Below are 15,741 nucleotides of genomic sequence, written 5' to 3'. Positions count from 1 at the left end.
GTTTAAGAAACCCTGCTCTAAATTACAAATTATGCAAATATCCCACTTCTGATTTCTTATATTATCCCATGGGATCACATTTTCCTCAATTCCCAAACCCTTTCAGATTATAGATACAGTATGTCAGTTTCTCACATGATGTCCATGCCAATCTATCATGTTTCAGCACATTCTATATATGAGCGGTCTTCTTCTAGCCTGGGTATCAATCTGTTGGTTGCATCATGCTAAGGAGTTGGAACGTTAGCAAACAGGTCTGGGACCAGGCTATTCTTGTTCTACTTTCATCTAAATTCTGACCATTCTGAATGGGACAACCAGGAACATTTATTAATGGACCAGGTGGGTGTTGTTGTTTGGCTTATAGTCTACCTCCAGCGAGGTGAGAGCAGCTGTGATCTTTATGTTCTCAATGATAAATAAGGTTGTCTTCTGCTGTGAAGCCATGCTTAATTAACCCAGGTCCCTGCCTAGAGACATGGCTAATCTGTGTCACAGCAGGCAGAAACTCAGTATGTAATCTGTGACACAGCAGGCAGAAACTCAGTATGTAATCTGTTCCACAGCAGGCAGAAACTCAGTATGTAATCTGTGTCACAGCAGACGGCAACTGTATTCTCCCACCCTCAAGAAAATCAAGTCGATATATACCACAAAATAATGGTTCACGGTGGCAGCTCATGGGTCTCCCAGTACTGTCTGTCTGCAACCCTAACATGTCTGAGTGACTGATGGCCTCGGTAATGGTGGGAGAGAAAACACCTTCAGATGGGATCTTTCTCAGCATGGACCACCTTCAACTCAACCATTTCTTAATAAGTCAACAGTCGTGGCAATAAAGATTTTATTGTGACCACGAAAACGACACAAGATCTTGACAAGGATTACATATCACTCTGGTATTTTTCACTTTTTTTCATTGGTGTCAAAATGTACATTCTTTTATCATGTATACACCTAGAGTAGCACAGCTTTTTCCATAGAAAAAGGCACGCAATGAAACTAGATGGCACATCTTTAAATATCGTAAAGAAGTTTCAAATACAGTACATATACAACGAAGAAAATATATATATATTTTTTTGAGGGCTCAGTCAATGCAAATGCAGATCGAAAAGGCAATTTTCCACAGCTGTTACAATAAGTGTTCCAAAAGCATCCAAATCCAACATCCACCAGAGTCCAACAATTCATTAACACCTGCTTTGAGACACGATCCCATCACGTGCTTGTGCTGTACAGTCTATCGAGCTCAGAGCAGCCATCGGAAAGAAAATAGACCTTTTCAGAAGATAGGCCTTTATATTCCTTTTTTCTATTTTTGAAATTAAATTCATCCCAGCATAATAGTTCCTGAAAGTGTGCAGCACTGAATGAAGGAGCCTCCACCCCTCTGCTCTCCTCTCTCCAAGATGTGACAAGCTGGCTTCCTGTGAACTGAACAGTAGCACTGTAGACGGAGAGAATGTGCTTATAAAATGGCATCCTATTACTTAGGAAGTGGGCAGAGGCTTAGCATCTCGGACGCCTCGCACCCTTGGACGCCTTTTCCCCATATTCTAAATGGCCAATATAAGTGCACAACTTTTGCCCAGGACCCATAGGGATCTAAGTGTACTATACTGGGAATAGTGTGCCATCTAAAAACAGCTAAGGTTCTGTAAATGCCCTCCACAGATCGATGAGCCTATCACTGACTGAACACCAGCCACAGGCCATTATCTGTATCTCTCCTGAGTTCTCTCCCTCCTGAGGGACTAAACAGCAGCATCAGACTGAATCAGTACATGAAGCACTATCAGCTCTTACAGCTGGTGGGCGCTGTCCTGTGCTTTGAGTGGACTGGAGGGAGCAGTTCTGAACTGGGGGAGGTAGAGGGGGACACTCCTCATCCCTACCACCAACCCCTCGTCACTGTACTCACTAAACATAGAGTCCTGACTCCCGAGCAAAGGGATGGACTCAACGGACGAGCCCCCTCTCCCCAGAACCATCACCTCTTTGAGAAGCATAGCCCTTGTGTCTTCTTCCTCCTCCTCCTCCTCACTCTCCTCCTGACAATCCATCCCCAGGTAATACAGGTCCTTTTCCTCAATTACCTCTATCCCCCCATCCCTCTCTCCTACCAGGGCCTCATCCTCCTGCTCTGAAGTTTCAGAAAACTCCTCGACAGAGTTGTAAGAGCAGGAACGCCGTGGGTCCAGGTCCAACTCTCCGGCTCTGGAATGGGAGATCTCCAGCTCCCACAGGCCTCCGGGGAAGGAGCCCGAGATGTCGGAGTTGTTGCCTGAGAAGTTGCCCTCGTCGCTGGAACTGCTGAGGCTGCCGTCTTGCTTGTAGAGGTGGTGGGGGTTGTCAGAGAGAAGCACGGTGGCGTAGGTCACTGACGGCTGGGCTGAGCTCTCCAAACTCCTGGGGAGATCTGGGAGTTGGAGGCTCTCCTCCTCCTCTGGGAGCCCAGGCACCTCTGAGTCCACACAGAGAGCTGGGGAGGAGGCTGGGATCAGATCCTTGTCTGAGCCTGACGTAGGGGGCCCAGTCTTCTCCATGATGGTGGCCTGGGAGATGGTCTCTGAGACAAGGTGTAGTGGCCAGGCTGGCAGGCCCTCTGGGTGGCAGAACAACTGCTCCATAGTGTCAGCCTGGACAAGAAGATAGGAGGAGAGTTAGGACTACAGCAAGGTGAACAAGCCTATGGATTAGACATTCATTTTTCAATACTGTGGCAAGCTGTCCTACACAGCACATGCATTTTTTGGTCTCTATGGTCTCTCACCGTTTTAGTAGCCTGCTATATCTTTAAGTGTGTTTTCATGGCTAAGTGTATATGGAGTAGTATTCCTGTACACCTCACCTTCCCGAAGTCAATCCCCTGAGCCCAAGAACAGTTGTTGGGGTTGGGAACATCTTTCCACATAAACTTCTTCATGCTGGGATTCAGACAGAATAGAATTTAACAACAAGGTATGGAGCCTTTCAGTCTCCAATCCAACACTCTCACTCATATACATTTACAAAGTGTAGTGTGTGTGTACGGATGTGTGCTTCAGTGTAGCTAGGACTGAGGGCAGCATGTGTATGTGAAGTGAGCGCCTCACTCACTCACTCTCACCTCCCTTCTCAGAACACATTCAGCCAATCACCATAGTAATTGAGCCCTGAGTACATTCTGTACATTGTTGAAATGTCACGTATAATCGAATTCCATTCCTTATCAATGTGTCTGATATTGATCTGAGGAACACAAACTACCTGGAATCACCATTTTAGTCTTAACCACCTGCACAGAGGCAAAAAATATTGATCCTCTCTTTCTAATGTCAGACACAGTCCAAAAGTACTTTCTGTAAATACACCACTGGTATAGAACAGAACGCACCACTGGTATAGAACAGAACGCACCACTGGTATAGAACAGAACGCACCACTGGTACAGAACAGAACGCACCACTGGTACAGAACAGAACGCACCACTGGTACAGAACAGAACGCACCACTGGTACAGAACAGAACGCACCACTGGTACAGAACAGAACGCACCACTGGTACAGAACAGAACGCACCACTGGTACAGAACAGAACGCACCACTGGTATAGAACAGAACGCACCACTGGTATAGAACAGAACGCACCACTGGTATAGAACAGAACGCACCACTGGTATAGAACAGAACGCACCACTGGTATAGAACAGAACGCACCACTGGTATAGAACAGAACGCAACACTGGTATAGAACAGAACGCAACACTGGTATAGAACAGAACGGTATAGAACAACACTGGTATAGAACAGAACGGTATAGAACAGAACACAACACTGGTATAGAACAGAACACCACTGGTATAGAACAGAACGCACCACTGGTATAGAACAGAACGCACCACTGGTATAGAACAGAACGGTATAGAACACCACTGGTATAGAACAGAACGCAACACTGGTATAGAACAGAACGCACCACTGGTATAGAACAGAACGCACCACTGGTATAGAACAGAACGCACACTGGTACTGGTATAGAACAGAACGGTATAGAACAGAACACCACTGGTATAGAACAGAACGCACCACTGGTATAGAACAGAACGCACCACTGGTATAGAACAGAACGGTATAGAACACCACTGGTATAGAACAGAACGCACCACTGGTATAGAAAAGAACGCACCACTGGTATAGAACAGAACGAACACCACTGGTATAGAAAGAACGCACCACTGGTATAGAACAGAACGCACCACTGGTATAGAACAGAACGGTATAGAACAGAACACAACACTGGTATAGAACAGAACACAACACTGGTATAGAACAGAACACAACACTGGTATAGAACAGAACGCACCACTGGTATAGAAAAGAACGCACCACTGGTATAGAACAGAACGCACCACTGGTATAGAACAGAACGCACCACTGGTATAGAACAGAACGGTATAGAACACACCACTGGTATAGAACAGATAGAACAGAACGCACCACTGGTATAGAAAAGAACGCACCACTGGTATAGAACAGAACGCACCACTGGTATAGAACAGAACGCAACACTGGTATAGAACAGAACGCACCACTGGTATAGAACAGAACGCACCACTGGTATAGAACAGAACGGTATAGAAAAGAACGCACACCACTGGTATAGAACAGAACGCACCACTGGTATAGAACAGAACGCACCACTGGTATAGAACAGAACACAACACTGGTATAGAACAGAACGCACCACTGGTATAGAACAGAACGCACCACTGGTATAGAACAGAACGCACCACTGGTATAGAACAGAACGCACCACTGGTATAGAAAAACGAACTGGTATAGAACACCACTGGTATAGAACAGAACGCACCACTGGTAAAAGAAGCACCACTGGTATAGAACAGAACGCACCACTGGTATAGAACAGAACGCAACACTGGTATAGAACAGAACGCACCACTGGTATAGAACAGAACGCACCACTGGTATAGAACAGAACGCACCACTGGTATAGAACAGAACGCACCACTGGTATAGAAAAGAACGCACCACTGGTATAGAACAGAACGCAACACTGGTATAGAACAGAACGCACCACTGGTATAGAACAGAACGCACCACTGGTATAGAACAGAACGCACCACTGGTATAGAACAGAACACAACACTGGTATAGAACAGAACGCACCACTGGTATAGAAAAGAACGCACCACTGGTATAGAACAGAATGCAACACTGGAATTGAGTGTCTACGACTGAGCAAAAATCTGTTATACAGTTCAGTATATACAGTTCATTGTCAAATGATTAAACGTTAAATTATATTCAATAATGATGTGAAATATAAACTTACTGGTTTTGGGATATGACCAGGGTGACGAAGAGGACAATGGAGAGGAAGGCGATGATCATCAGAAGCATGTAGGCAGCAGGCCCAGCATCACTCCCCCTAAAGACTGGAGGACAGGACAATACCCTGTGTAAGTCTATCAGTCAATCAATCAATCCACATTGGATCATATTCCTATTGACAAGATGGCGCCAGAGATCAACCAATTTTTTTTGTGTTCATTTCTTTGTCATTTGTAACTTACTTTTCAACTTATTTTGTAATGTTGCTGCTTACCGTCTCTTATGACCGAAAATAACTTCTGGGCATCAGAACTGCGATTACTCACCACGGACTGCCAGAATACTTTTTTTTACTTTAACGAGTCCGATGTGATTGATATGCTGCTTCCCAAGAACAGGCCCAGATCCCCGTCATTTGTGTGAAGAAAAGGCGGAGAAAAAGGGGCCAGAGGGCAGGCTACCTTCTGAGAATCTGTAGCCAATCTAATAAACTCCCATTTCCTTCCATTCTGATAGCAAACGTGCAATCTTTGGAAAATTAAATCTACAGCGAACCATTAAACAGGCAAACTGTCAACACAGAACTAAGATCGAATCGTACTACACCAGCTCTGACACTCGGATGTGGCAGGGCTTGCAAACTATTACAGACTACAAAGGGAAGCACGAGAGCTGCCCAGTGACACAAGCCAACCAGACGAGCTAAAGTACTTCTGTGGCCGCTTCGAGGCAAATAACACTGAAACATGCATGAGGGCACCAGCTGTTCCGGAAGACTGTGATCACGCTCTCCGCAGCCGATGTGAGTAAGACCTTTAGACAGGTCAACAGTCACAAGGCCAGACGGATTACCAGGATGCGTACTGCGAGCATGCGCTGACAAACTGGCAGGTGTCTTCACTGACATTTTCAACCTCTCCCTGTCTGAGTCTGTAATACCAACATATTTTAAGCAAACCACCAGAGTCCCTGTGCCCAAGAACACCAATGTACCTTGCCTAAATGACTATCGACACGTTGCACTCACGTCTGTAGCCATGAAGTGCTTTGAAAGGCTGGTCATGGCTCACATCAACTCTATTATCCCAGAAACCCTAGACCCACTACAATTTGCATACCGCCCTAACCGATCCACAGATGATGCAATCTCTATTGCGTTCCACACTGCCCTTTCCCACATGGACAAAAGAAACACCTATGTGAGAATGCTATTCATTAACTACAGCTCAGCATTCAACACCATAGTGCCCTCAAAGCTCATCAATAAGCTAAGGACTAAACACCTCCCTCTGCAACTGGATTCTGGACTTCCTGGCGGGCCGCCCCCAGGTGGTGAGGGTAGGTAAGAACACATCCGCCATTCTGATCCGCAATACAGGGGCCCCTCAGGGGTACGTGCTCAGTCCCCTCCTGTACCCCCTTTTCACTCATGACTGCACGGCCAGGCACGACTCCAACACCATCATTAAGTTTGCCGATGACAACAGTGGTAGGCCTGATCACCGACAAGACAGCGTATAGGGAGGAGGTCAGAGACCTGGCCGTGTGGTGCCAGGACAACAACCTCTCCCTCAACATGATCAAGACAAAGGAGATGATTGTGGATTATAGGAAAAAGAGGACCGAGCACACACACCCCACCCCCCCCAATCGACGGGGCTGTAGTGGACCAGGTTGAGAGCTTCAAGTTTCTTGGTGTCCACATCACCAACAAACTAACATGGTCCAAGCACACCATGAGTCGTGAAGTGGGCACGACAAAACCTATTCCCCTTCAGGAGACTGAAAAGATGGATCCTCAGATCCTCAAAAGGTTCTACAGCTGCACCATCGAGAGCATCTGGAATGGTTACATCACCAGGCGCCTGCTCGCATTCGACCGCAAGGCACCAGAGGGTAGTACATAAGGCCCGGTACATCACTGGGGCCAAGCTTCCTGCCATCCAGGACCTCTGTATGGCATATGAAGGAAGACTCTAAAAATTGTCAAAGACTCCAGCCACCCTAGTCATAGACTGTTCTCTCTGCTACCACACAGCAAGCGGTACCGGAGGGCCAATTCTAGGTCCAAGAGGCTTCTAAACAGCTTCCACCTCAAGCCATGACTCCTGACCATCTAATCAAATGGCCACCCAGACTATTTGCATTGCACCCCCCCTCTTTTATACCGCTGCTACTCTGTTTTCATCTACGCATAGTCACTTTAATAACTCTACCTACATGAACATATTACCTCAACTAACCAGTGCCCCCGCACATGGACTCTGTACCGGTACCCCCCCCCCGTGTATAGTCTCGCTATTGTCATTTTACTGCTGCTCTTTAATTACTTGTTACTTTTATTTCTTATTCTCACTCATATTTTTTTTAACTGCATTGTGGTTTAGAGGCTCATAAGTAACCTGTTGTATTCGGTGCATGTGACTAATAACATTTGATTTGATGCCAATACATAACCTTAGAGGAACGGTGTTAAAACACTACATTTTTTAACATATGACTTACATTATAGATGCATGCACTTCAGTGCTTTAATATACAAAATAAACACAATCCATACTCATATGTCAAATACATAGGCTGCGTTTACACAGTCAGCCCAATTTTGATCATTTGTCCAATTATTGTAGAAAGATCTGATTGGTCAAAAGATCCAAATTGGGCTACCAGTGTAAATGCGGCCAGTGAGACACATTTTTGGCCTGTTGTATTGTATTTTCCTATCTTGAGGGAGGGCTTACCTTTAGTATACACTGGCTCTCCTTCTCCATCCGCGAACACTGGATACAAAATAAACTCGTACTCATCAGTGTCATAGAAATGACCTGGGAAATATAGTCAGAGGACAGAGAGCGGCTCAGATTAAAACAGATTGAACCATTCAGTCACAGAGAACAGAGGCTCAGATTAGAATAGACTGAACCATAGTCACAGAGAACAGAGAGAGGCTCAGATTAGAATAGATTGAACCATATAAAGTCACAGTAAGGAGAGGCTCAGTTTAGAACAGATTCAACCATGTCTAAAAACTCACTAGAGGGCACCAGAAGCTCACAGCCAACAACCTCTCAAACTGGAACTCCAAACTAATTGAAGTGCCACAGTTTGACTAGAAGCGGTTAAGGAGCCTCTTGGACCTCGACTTGGTGCTCTGGAACTGCTTGCTGTGCGGTAGCAGAGAGAACAGTCTATGACTTGGGTGGCTGGAGTCTTAACATTTGTAGGGCCTTCCTCTGACACCACCTGGTATAGAGGTCCTGGATGGCAGAAAGCTTGGCCGCAGTGATATACTGCACCGTACGCACTACCCTCTGTAGCACCTTGTGGTCAGATGTCAAGCAGTTTCCATACCAAGCGGTGATGCAACCAGTCAGGATGCTCTCGATGGTGCAGCTGTAGAACTTTTTGAGGATCTGAGGTCCCATGCCAAATCTTTTCAGTCTCCTGAGGGGGAATAGGCATTGTCGTGCCCTCTTCACGACTGTATTGGTGCGTTTGGACCATGATAGTTTGTTAGTGATGTGGACGCAAAGGAGCTTGAAATGAATGGGGGTATGCTCAGCCCCACTTTTCCTGTTGTCCACAATCAGCTCTTTTGTCTTGCTTACATTGATGGAGAGGTTGTTGTCCTGGCACCACACTGCCAGGTCTCTGATCTCCTCCCTATAGGCTGTCTCATTGTTGTTGGTGATCAGGCCTACCACCGTTGGGTTGTCAGCAAACTCAATGATGGTGTTGGAGTCGTGCTCGGCCATGCAGTCATGGGTGAATAGGGAGTACAAGAGGGGACTATTTTTCATTTTATGTCACCTTTATTTAACCAGGTAGGCTAGTTGAGAACAAGTTTTCATTTACAACTGTGACCTGGCCAAGATAAAGCAAAGCAGTGCAACAAACAACAACAGTGTTACACATGGAATAAAAAAAGCTAAGAACGCACCCGAGGGCTCCCACGTTGAGGATCAGAGTGGCAGATGTTTTGTTGCCTACCCTTACCACCGGGGGGAGGACTGTCAGGAAGTCCAGAATCCAGTTGCAGAGATAGGTGTTTAGTTGCAGAGTCCTTAGCTTAGTGATGAGCTTTGTGCGCACAATGGTGTTGAACACTGACCTGTAGTGAACGAACGGCATTCTCACATAGGTGTTTATTTTGTCCAGGTGGGAAAGGGCAGTGTGGAGTACAATAGAGTTTGCATCATCTGCGGATCTGTTGAGGCGGTTTGCATATTATAGTGGGTCTAGGGTTTCTGGGATGATGGTGTTGATGTGTGCCATGACAAGCCTTTCAAATCACTTCATGGCTACAGACGTGAGTGCTACGGGTCAGTAGTCATATAGACAGGCTACCTTGGGGATCTTGGGAACCGGGACTATGGTGGTCTGCTTGAAAATGTAGGTATTACAAACCCGGTCAGGGAAAGGTTGAAAATGTCAGTGAAGACACTTGCCAGTTGGTCATCACATGCTCTGAGTATGCATCCTAGTAATCTGTCTGAATGTTTAAAAGGTCTTGCTCACATCAGCTACGGAGAGTGTGATCACACAGTCATCCGGAACAGCTGGTGCTCTCATGCATGGTTTAGTGGGGCGTACCTTGAAGCGAGCATAGAAGCCATTTAGCTCGTCTGGTAGGCTTGGGTCACTGGGCTGCTCACGGCTGAGTTTCCCTTTCTAATCCGTAGTAGTTTGCAAGCCCTGCCACATCCGATGAGCGTCAGAGCCGGTAAAGTAGGATTCGATCTTAGTTATGTATTGACGCTTTGCCTGTTTGATGGTTCGTCGGAGGGCACAGGGCAATTTCTTATTAGAGATTTTCTTGTCTAGCTCCTTGAAAGCGTCACCTCTAGCCTTTAGGTCAGTGCAGATGTCGCCTGTAATCCCCAGCTTCTGGTAGGGATATGTACGGTCACTTTAGGAATAATGTTATCGATGCATTTATTGATGAAGCCAGTGACTGATGTGGTATACTCCTTAATGCCATCGGATGAATCCCAGAACACATTCTGTAGTAGCAAAACAGTCCTGTAGCTTAGCATCCACATCATCAGACCACTTCCGTATTGAGAGAGTCATTGGTACTTCCTGCTTTAGTTTTTGCATGTAAACAGGAATCAGGAGGATAGAATTATGGTCAGATTTGTCAAATGGAGGGTGAGGGAGAGCTTTGTATGCTTCTCTGTTTGTGAAGTAAAGTTGGACCAGAGTTTATCCTCTGGTTGCACATGTGACATGCTGGTAAAAATGAGGAAAAACAGATAAGTTTCCCTGCATTAAAGTCCCCGGCCACTAGGAGCACCGCTTCTGGGTGTGCATACTGTATATTGCTTATGGCCTTATGTAGCTTGTTGAGTGTGGTCTTAGTGCCTGCATCGGTTTGTGGTGGTAAATATTGATGGAAACTCTCTTGGTAAATAGTTTATCATGGGGTACTCTACCTCAGACATACAAAACCGAGACTTCCTTAATATTAGAGATTGCGCATGAGCTGTTGTTGACAACAGGACACAGACCACCACCCCTCATCTTACCGGAAGTAGCTGTTATCTTGCTGATGCACGGAAAACACAGCCAACTGTATATTATCCATTTCCTCGTTCAAACACGACTCGGTGAAACATAATATATTACAGTTCTAATGTCCAGCTGGTAAGATGGTCTCGAACAGATCTCTACCAGTTTATTCTCCAGTGATTGCACGTTCGCCAGTAGGACGGATGGTAAAGGAGGATTATCCAGTAGTCGACAAATTCTCACAAAGCACCCTGATCTGCGCCCGCTGTATCGGCGTCTCCTCTTTATGCGAATGACAGGGATTTGTGCCTGGTTCGAGAGGAGCCGTACATTTTTGGCCTTCAATTTGTTAAAGAAATAGAATGAAAGAGAGAGAGAAAGATTGAGAGGGGAAATGAGACGGCAAGGTACAACAGGAAGTAAATGTACATACCATATAGGTAGAGGAGCTTGTCAGTAGGGGGAAACCTGGTCCACCTCTCCCTGCTCTCTGGGGTCTGGTCCGGCCTGTCCTGGTGGTTCTGACCCGACCACTCTACGACCAGGGACCACGGTACACTGCTGTTGGGCTGCAGAGACCACAACAGGACCACACAACTACTGTTCACACGGGACGCACTGAACGAACGCACACACTGACCTGGAGCGGGAGGGGCAGAAAAGTGAGGACGAGAGAAAGTGGGGGAAGGAAAGGACGAGAGAGAGAAATAAAAATTAAGTTTATATTTTCTCTTCATGAAAAAAACGGTTGGCTGGCATGTCCTCACACGTCTGAGCGGTCGGCTGTGAATGCCCTCACCCGCTAGTACACTTATGATGACTGTGATTTGAGTTCTGACCCTCTACTGGATGTCCAGTAGGAACAATGCCAATATTCCTCCTTTCTGAGTTTTAATTTCCTTCTTCTCTTCATCATCATCATACACACACTTAAGTGTAACTGTCACTAATGAAGAGGGATAAATGCCCTCGAAGCCGGTGGTTGGAGGATATATTGGCACGGTTTGCCAGCCCACGACTTTCTCGGGCCTAACAACTCCCATGCCAATATATTCTCCAACCACCGGCTTTGAGGACATTATCACTTTTATCCATCGGGTTACCAACATTCAAATAATGATCTACATATTTCACTAAAAACATTTTTATTAAGTCATTCGTAGTATTTCATCATTCCACAATATATCGTCCCGACACAAATCTAGAGACGTGACCCATTCGTTCATTCTTTTGTTCTGTATCTATGGACGTGACCCAGTCTTTTTGTTCTGTATCTATAGACGCAAACCAGATGTTCGTTCTAAATGCTCCATTGCCATACTGACTCGCAATGTTCTAATCCCTTGCTTGCTAGCTAGCCAACTACGGCTAATTTACAGTCACGTCAAAAAGTGCAGCCAGACTCACAGCAAAGTAGCAGCATTTGCATTTGTTTAAGCTGTTTTCTTGTTTGATTTATTTGGATACATCCATAACAATGATCTTATGATGCACGACTTTGCCTGGCAGAGAAATTGTTCTCTCAACAGGACACTGTTCAGACAAAAGAAAGAATCTTTGACATTCATTTCAGCTGATTTTAATAAATTAAACTATACATTCTCTTTGTTACCCACCCCAGCTGACATAGCTATAGCTACTGATTGTATGTACCATTTATCTGTACATTCTCCTGGATTGTGCATTGGTTCAAATATCCATCTCAGTCCGTGCTACTACCTCTGCTGCCTTGCTTCAGCCTTTAAGTTGTTGATGGTGCTGCAGTGTTCACTTTGTTTTCGGCCAGGATGCTGCTCCAGAGTTTACTGTCGGTTAGTGACGGACGCTAGTAGCTATGGAGCGAACCTTCGCACCCATGTCCACTCACTGACAATCTCCCTCGCTTCTAAATGAGCATTGGCCAGTTTCTGGACTGTCGTTGACCTGATGCTGTGATTCGTGTATGAAGTTGTTCCAGCTGCCCTACAGATCTTGGGTAAAAGTGCTGCCAGATACTTCACGCCCATCGGCTCTGACGTGTACCAGATCGAGTCCCCGATACACTCTACTCTCCTTGGGTGGAGAGAAAATGCAAGGGCGTTCTCCGGGCATTTCGATAGATATTGCCCTGGCTGCTCAAACATGAATCCCCTCTTGGACTCCCTGCCCCTCTCCCTTGGGTGCAAATTATTCTTTGTGGCCTTGTTATATGCAAGAGTGGCGTGTCTGAGTGTGAGAGAATGCATTGTTTTAATATTGTTGCCTAATTACGAGTGTAACTTCTGTTCCCCTCTTTTCCTCTTCGACCCAGATGTAACTGGAGGTTGAAGTACACTTTCTGGACCAGACCCCTTGGTGTACCAGGATTCAGAGCCTGGGAGTTTGAGCTTTGGCCATTGTCCTCATCGGTGGCTGTTTGTGATATATTTTCCTTGCCGCCTTAGCTGTTTGATGTTGCCCAGAAATACATGATTCGAGGTGGTAAATTCGGTGTCCTTCATATGGCACCAGCTGCGACCAGTGGGTGGATCATTTAGAAACCGGTTGAGCTCACTACGGAGTGCCAGGTAGCTACATATGCTGTATTGCTCCCCCTTCCCATTTCGTACATATGTTGGAGAAGGATGTTAAACTCTTCCTTAGTGACAGTAGTCGTGTCTTTGGCTATGTCGGATTAAGTGATATGACATGCTATTCTATAAAATAATTTATCCGTAATTAATATTACCTGATTGAGCTAATCATGTAAATGTAATTAACGAGAGTCGGGGCACCACAAAATAATATTTATAGAGCTGTTATCTTCTGAATAAAAACTCTTGAAGACCTAGTAATATTTTACATCAATAGCAGTCAATATTAATCGTCATCTTAATTCAGTCTCATCTGAAAGTTGTAAATTATTTAATCTGCACGAACCCTGGCAAACAAGTTGAATCAGCAATACAAAATTGGGTTTAATTATTTATTTACTAAATACCTAACTAATCACACAGAATTCCACATACACATAATTAAATCACAACTTGATTACAAATTACGTCATAAAAGAAAACGTCCCTAGCGGGCGGAACAGATATGACAGCTGGTTACACAAAAGAAAAGGGCTGGGTTTGAGTGAAAGAGCGGGAAGACCGAGGGACACAGGGAGAAGCTGTGCTATCGTAAATACGTTATCTTATGCATTCTAAATTACCGCCCATTTGGAAAAGGAAAATGCAATATTTACTCTGAGCTACGCTTCGGTAGGTTGGTGGGAGATGGAAGGCCGTGTTGCCCAACCGAGTCCTTTGAAGTATGTCTCTGCTGGGAAATTGGATATGTTGTAGTAACGTCGTTGGATACTCTGTCTGTTCCTTCCGAACCTGCGCTTGCAGCTGCTGTTGCTAACTCAATGGCTAGGAAGTATCACTTCTGTAGTGAATAAGAGTTCAAAGTTCATACCATTCTCAACCAAAGCTCACGCTGATGTTGGCTTCGTTCTGTAGTTATTATCTGAACCATTCTGACATCGGACCGTCGTCCTCACACCCTCGGAACAGGAGGTTATATTATCGTCAAGGTTTTATATAGGAAGGGAGAGGAGGGCGTGTTTGAAAAGTTTTATAGCCCATGTTCCTTCACAGGGGCGGGCCACTGATTGAGCAGAGAATAATTTCATGCTCAAACATTTAAATTCCAAGTGAATCTGATAACTCTGATGTGTATACTTTCCACTGTAGAGTTTATGTCATCTTATCATTGATGAGAATGTCTCAGATGACAACCGAACTGACATCATATTCATTAAGTACCACCGCATATGTTTAATTGGTCGGATTGCCAGAATATAGTTCATTTCCCCCCACCTTCTAATGTTCCCAGAATCTCTATGTTAACCAGGGGTTTTGCAAATGTAACATCAGTAGGGTAGAGAGGAAAAAGGGGGAAAGAGGAATTTATGACTGTCATAAACCTACCCCCAGGCCAACATCATGACACAGTTTTGAAGTCAACAATTGTTTAATTCTCTGCAAGTTAACCCTTGAAGCAACACACAGCCCAGTTTGTATTCTTAACAATGCAGTATCCCCCAAATCTGCATGCCTGGAGATTATTACCATCTCTTTTCCCCATTCATCCATTGGCATGCCGCTGAAAATATAAAAATAAATGTTCCACTCATCCATTTTAGTTTTCGCAACAAAGTATCGATTTAGCCAGTCAACTGAAAAAAGTATGTGTTGCTATGACCTCCAGCTCAATTTGCTGCTTTACATGGGACGGTGGAGATCAGAATTCAATATCGAAAAAGGTCTGAGAGACAAACAGCAAAGTTTATACAAATCTCTGCTGTTGATAACCAAATGCTAGTCTAAAAGAGATGGGAGATCATGTCTAAATGCTTTTTACAGTGGAGATCAAGATTTAGCAGCTGGTAACTTGTGAAATTGACACCAGCTGGAATGTGATTTTAACCAATCAGCATTCAGGATTAGACCCACCCATTGTATAAGCACACTTGGATTATATACCATGGATCTTGACTGGGAACGGACCTTGGTGGAATAATACAATTCCGAATGAATTGTGTTTCTATAACGCACGAACATGCACAACATAAAAGTATCAGTAAAGTGTCATAATTAGGCTATATACACATGAATGAATAGCATAATATTACACTGATATAAACAAGGCTATAAACATAGCAGAATAAACAATAACTAAACCATAAACATCTTGTCGTAGAGAGAGAAACCAATTACTGACACTGACAAGAAAGATGTCACCCTCTCTGGCCCATAGCCACAGGAAGTAGTGGTGCTGAGGGTCCTGCAGCATGCCCTGAAAAATAGGAATAAAAGTAGTGCACTGGGCCTTTTACATGCCTTGATAGCATGTATTATGCATCTATTTCATGTTGGATGCACTG

The 15,741-nt window shown here is 44.9% G+C and overlaps 1 protein-coding gene across 4 annotated transcripts in view; it reads right to left on the bottom strand.

Annotated features, from left to right (window-relative positions):
* Window positions 1-1,480: 1,480 nt before the first annotated feature.
* The window catches only part of lepr (leptin receptor), a 56,295-nt gene continuing 42,034 nt past the window's right edge, over window positions 1,481-15,741 (bottom strand). For 3 of the 4 annotated variants that reach the window (XM_064935932.1, XM_064935935.1, XM_064935934.1), the window contains exons 16-20: window positions 11,281-11,487; window positions 8,078-8,161; window positions 5,338-5,440; window positions 2,855-2,930; window positions 1,481-2,642 (exon numbers count right to left, since the gene is read on the bottom strand). In XM_064935932.1, the coding sequence (XP_064792004.1) occupies window positions 1,806-2,642; window positions 2,855-2,930; window positions 5,338-5,440; window positions 8,078-8,161; window positions 11,281-11,487 (1,307 nt within the window). In that variant the 3' untranslated portion in view covers window positions 1,481-1,805. The remainder of the gene's footprint in view (window positions 2,643-2,854; window positions 2,931-5,337; window positions 5,441-8,077; window positions 8,162-11,280; window positions 11,488-15,741) is intronic. The other variant, XM_064935933.1, reaches the window with a different exon arrangement.

This window comes from Oncorhynchus masou, chromosome 24, assembly GCF_036934945.1.
Source record: "Oncorhynchus masou masou isolate Uvic2021 chromosome 24, UVic_Omas_1.1, whole genome shotgun sequence".
NCBI classification, from domain to species: Eukaryota; Metazoa; Chordata; class Actinopteri; order Salmoniformes; family Salmonidae; genus Oncorhynchus; species Oncorhynchus masou.
Note: the sequence above shows the minus strand (reverse complement) of the source record. Positions and strands in the feature narration are given on the sequence as shown.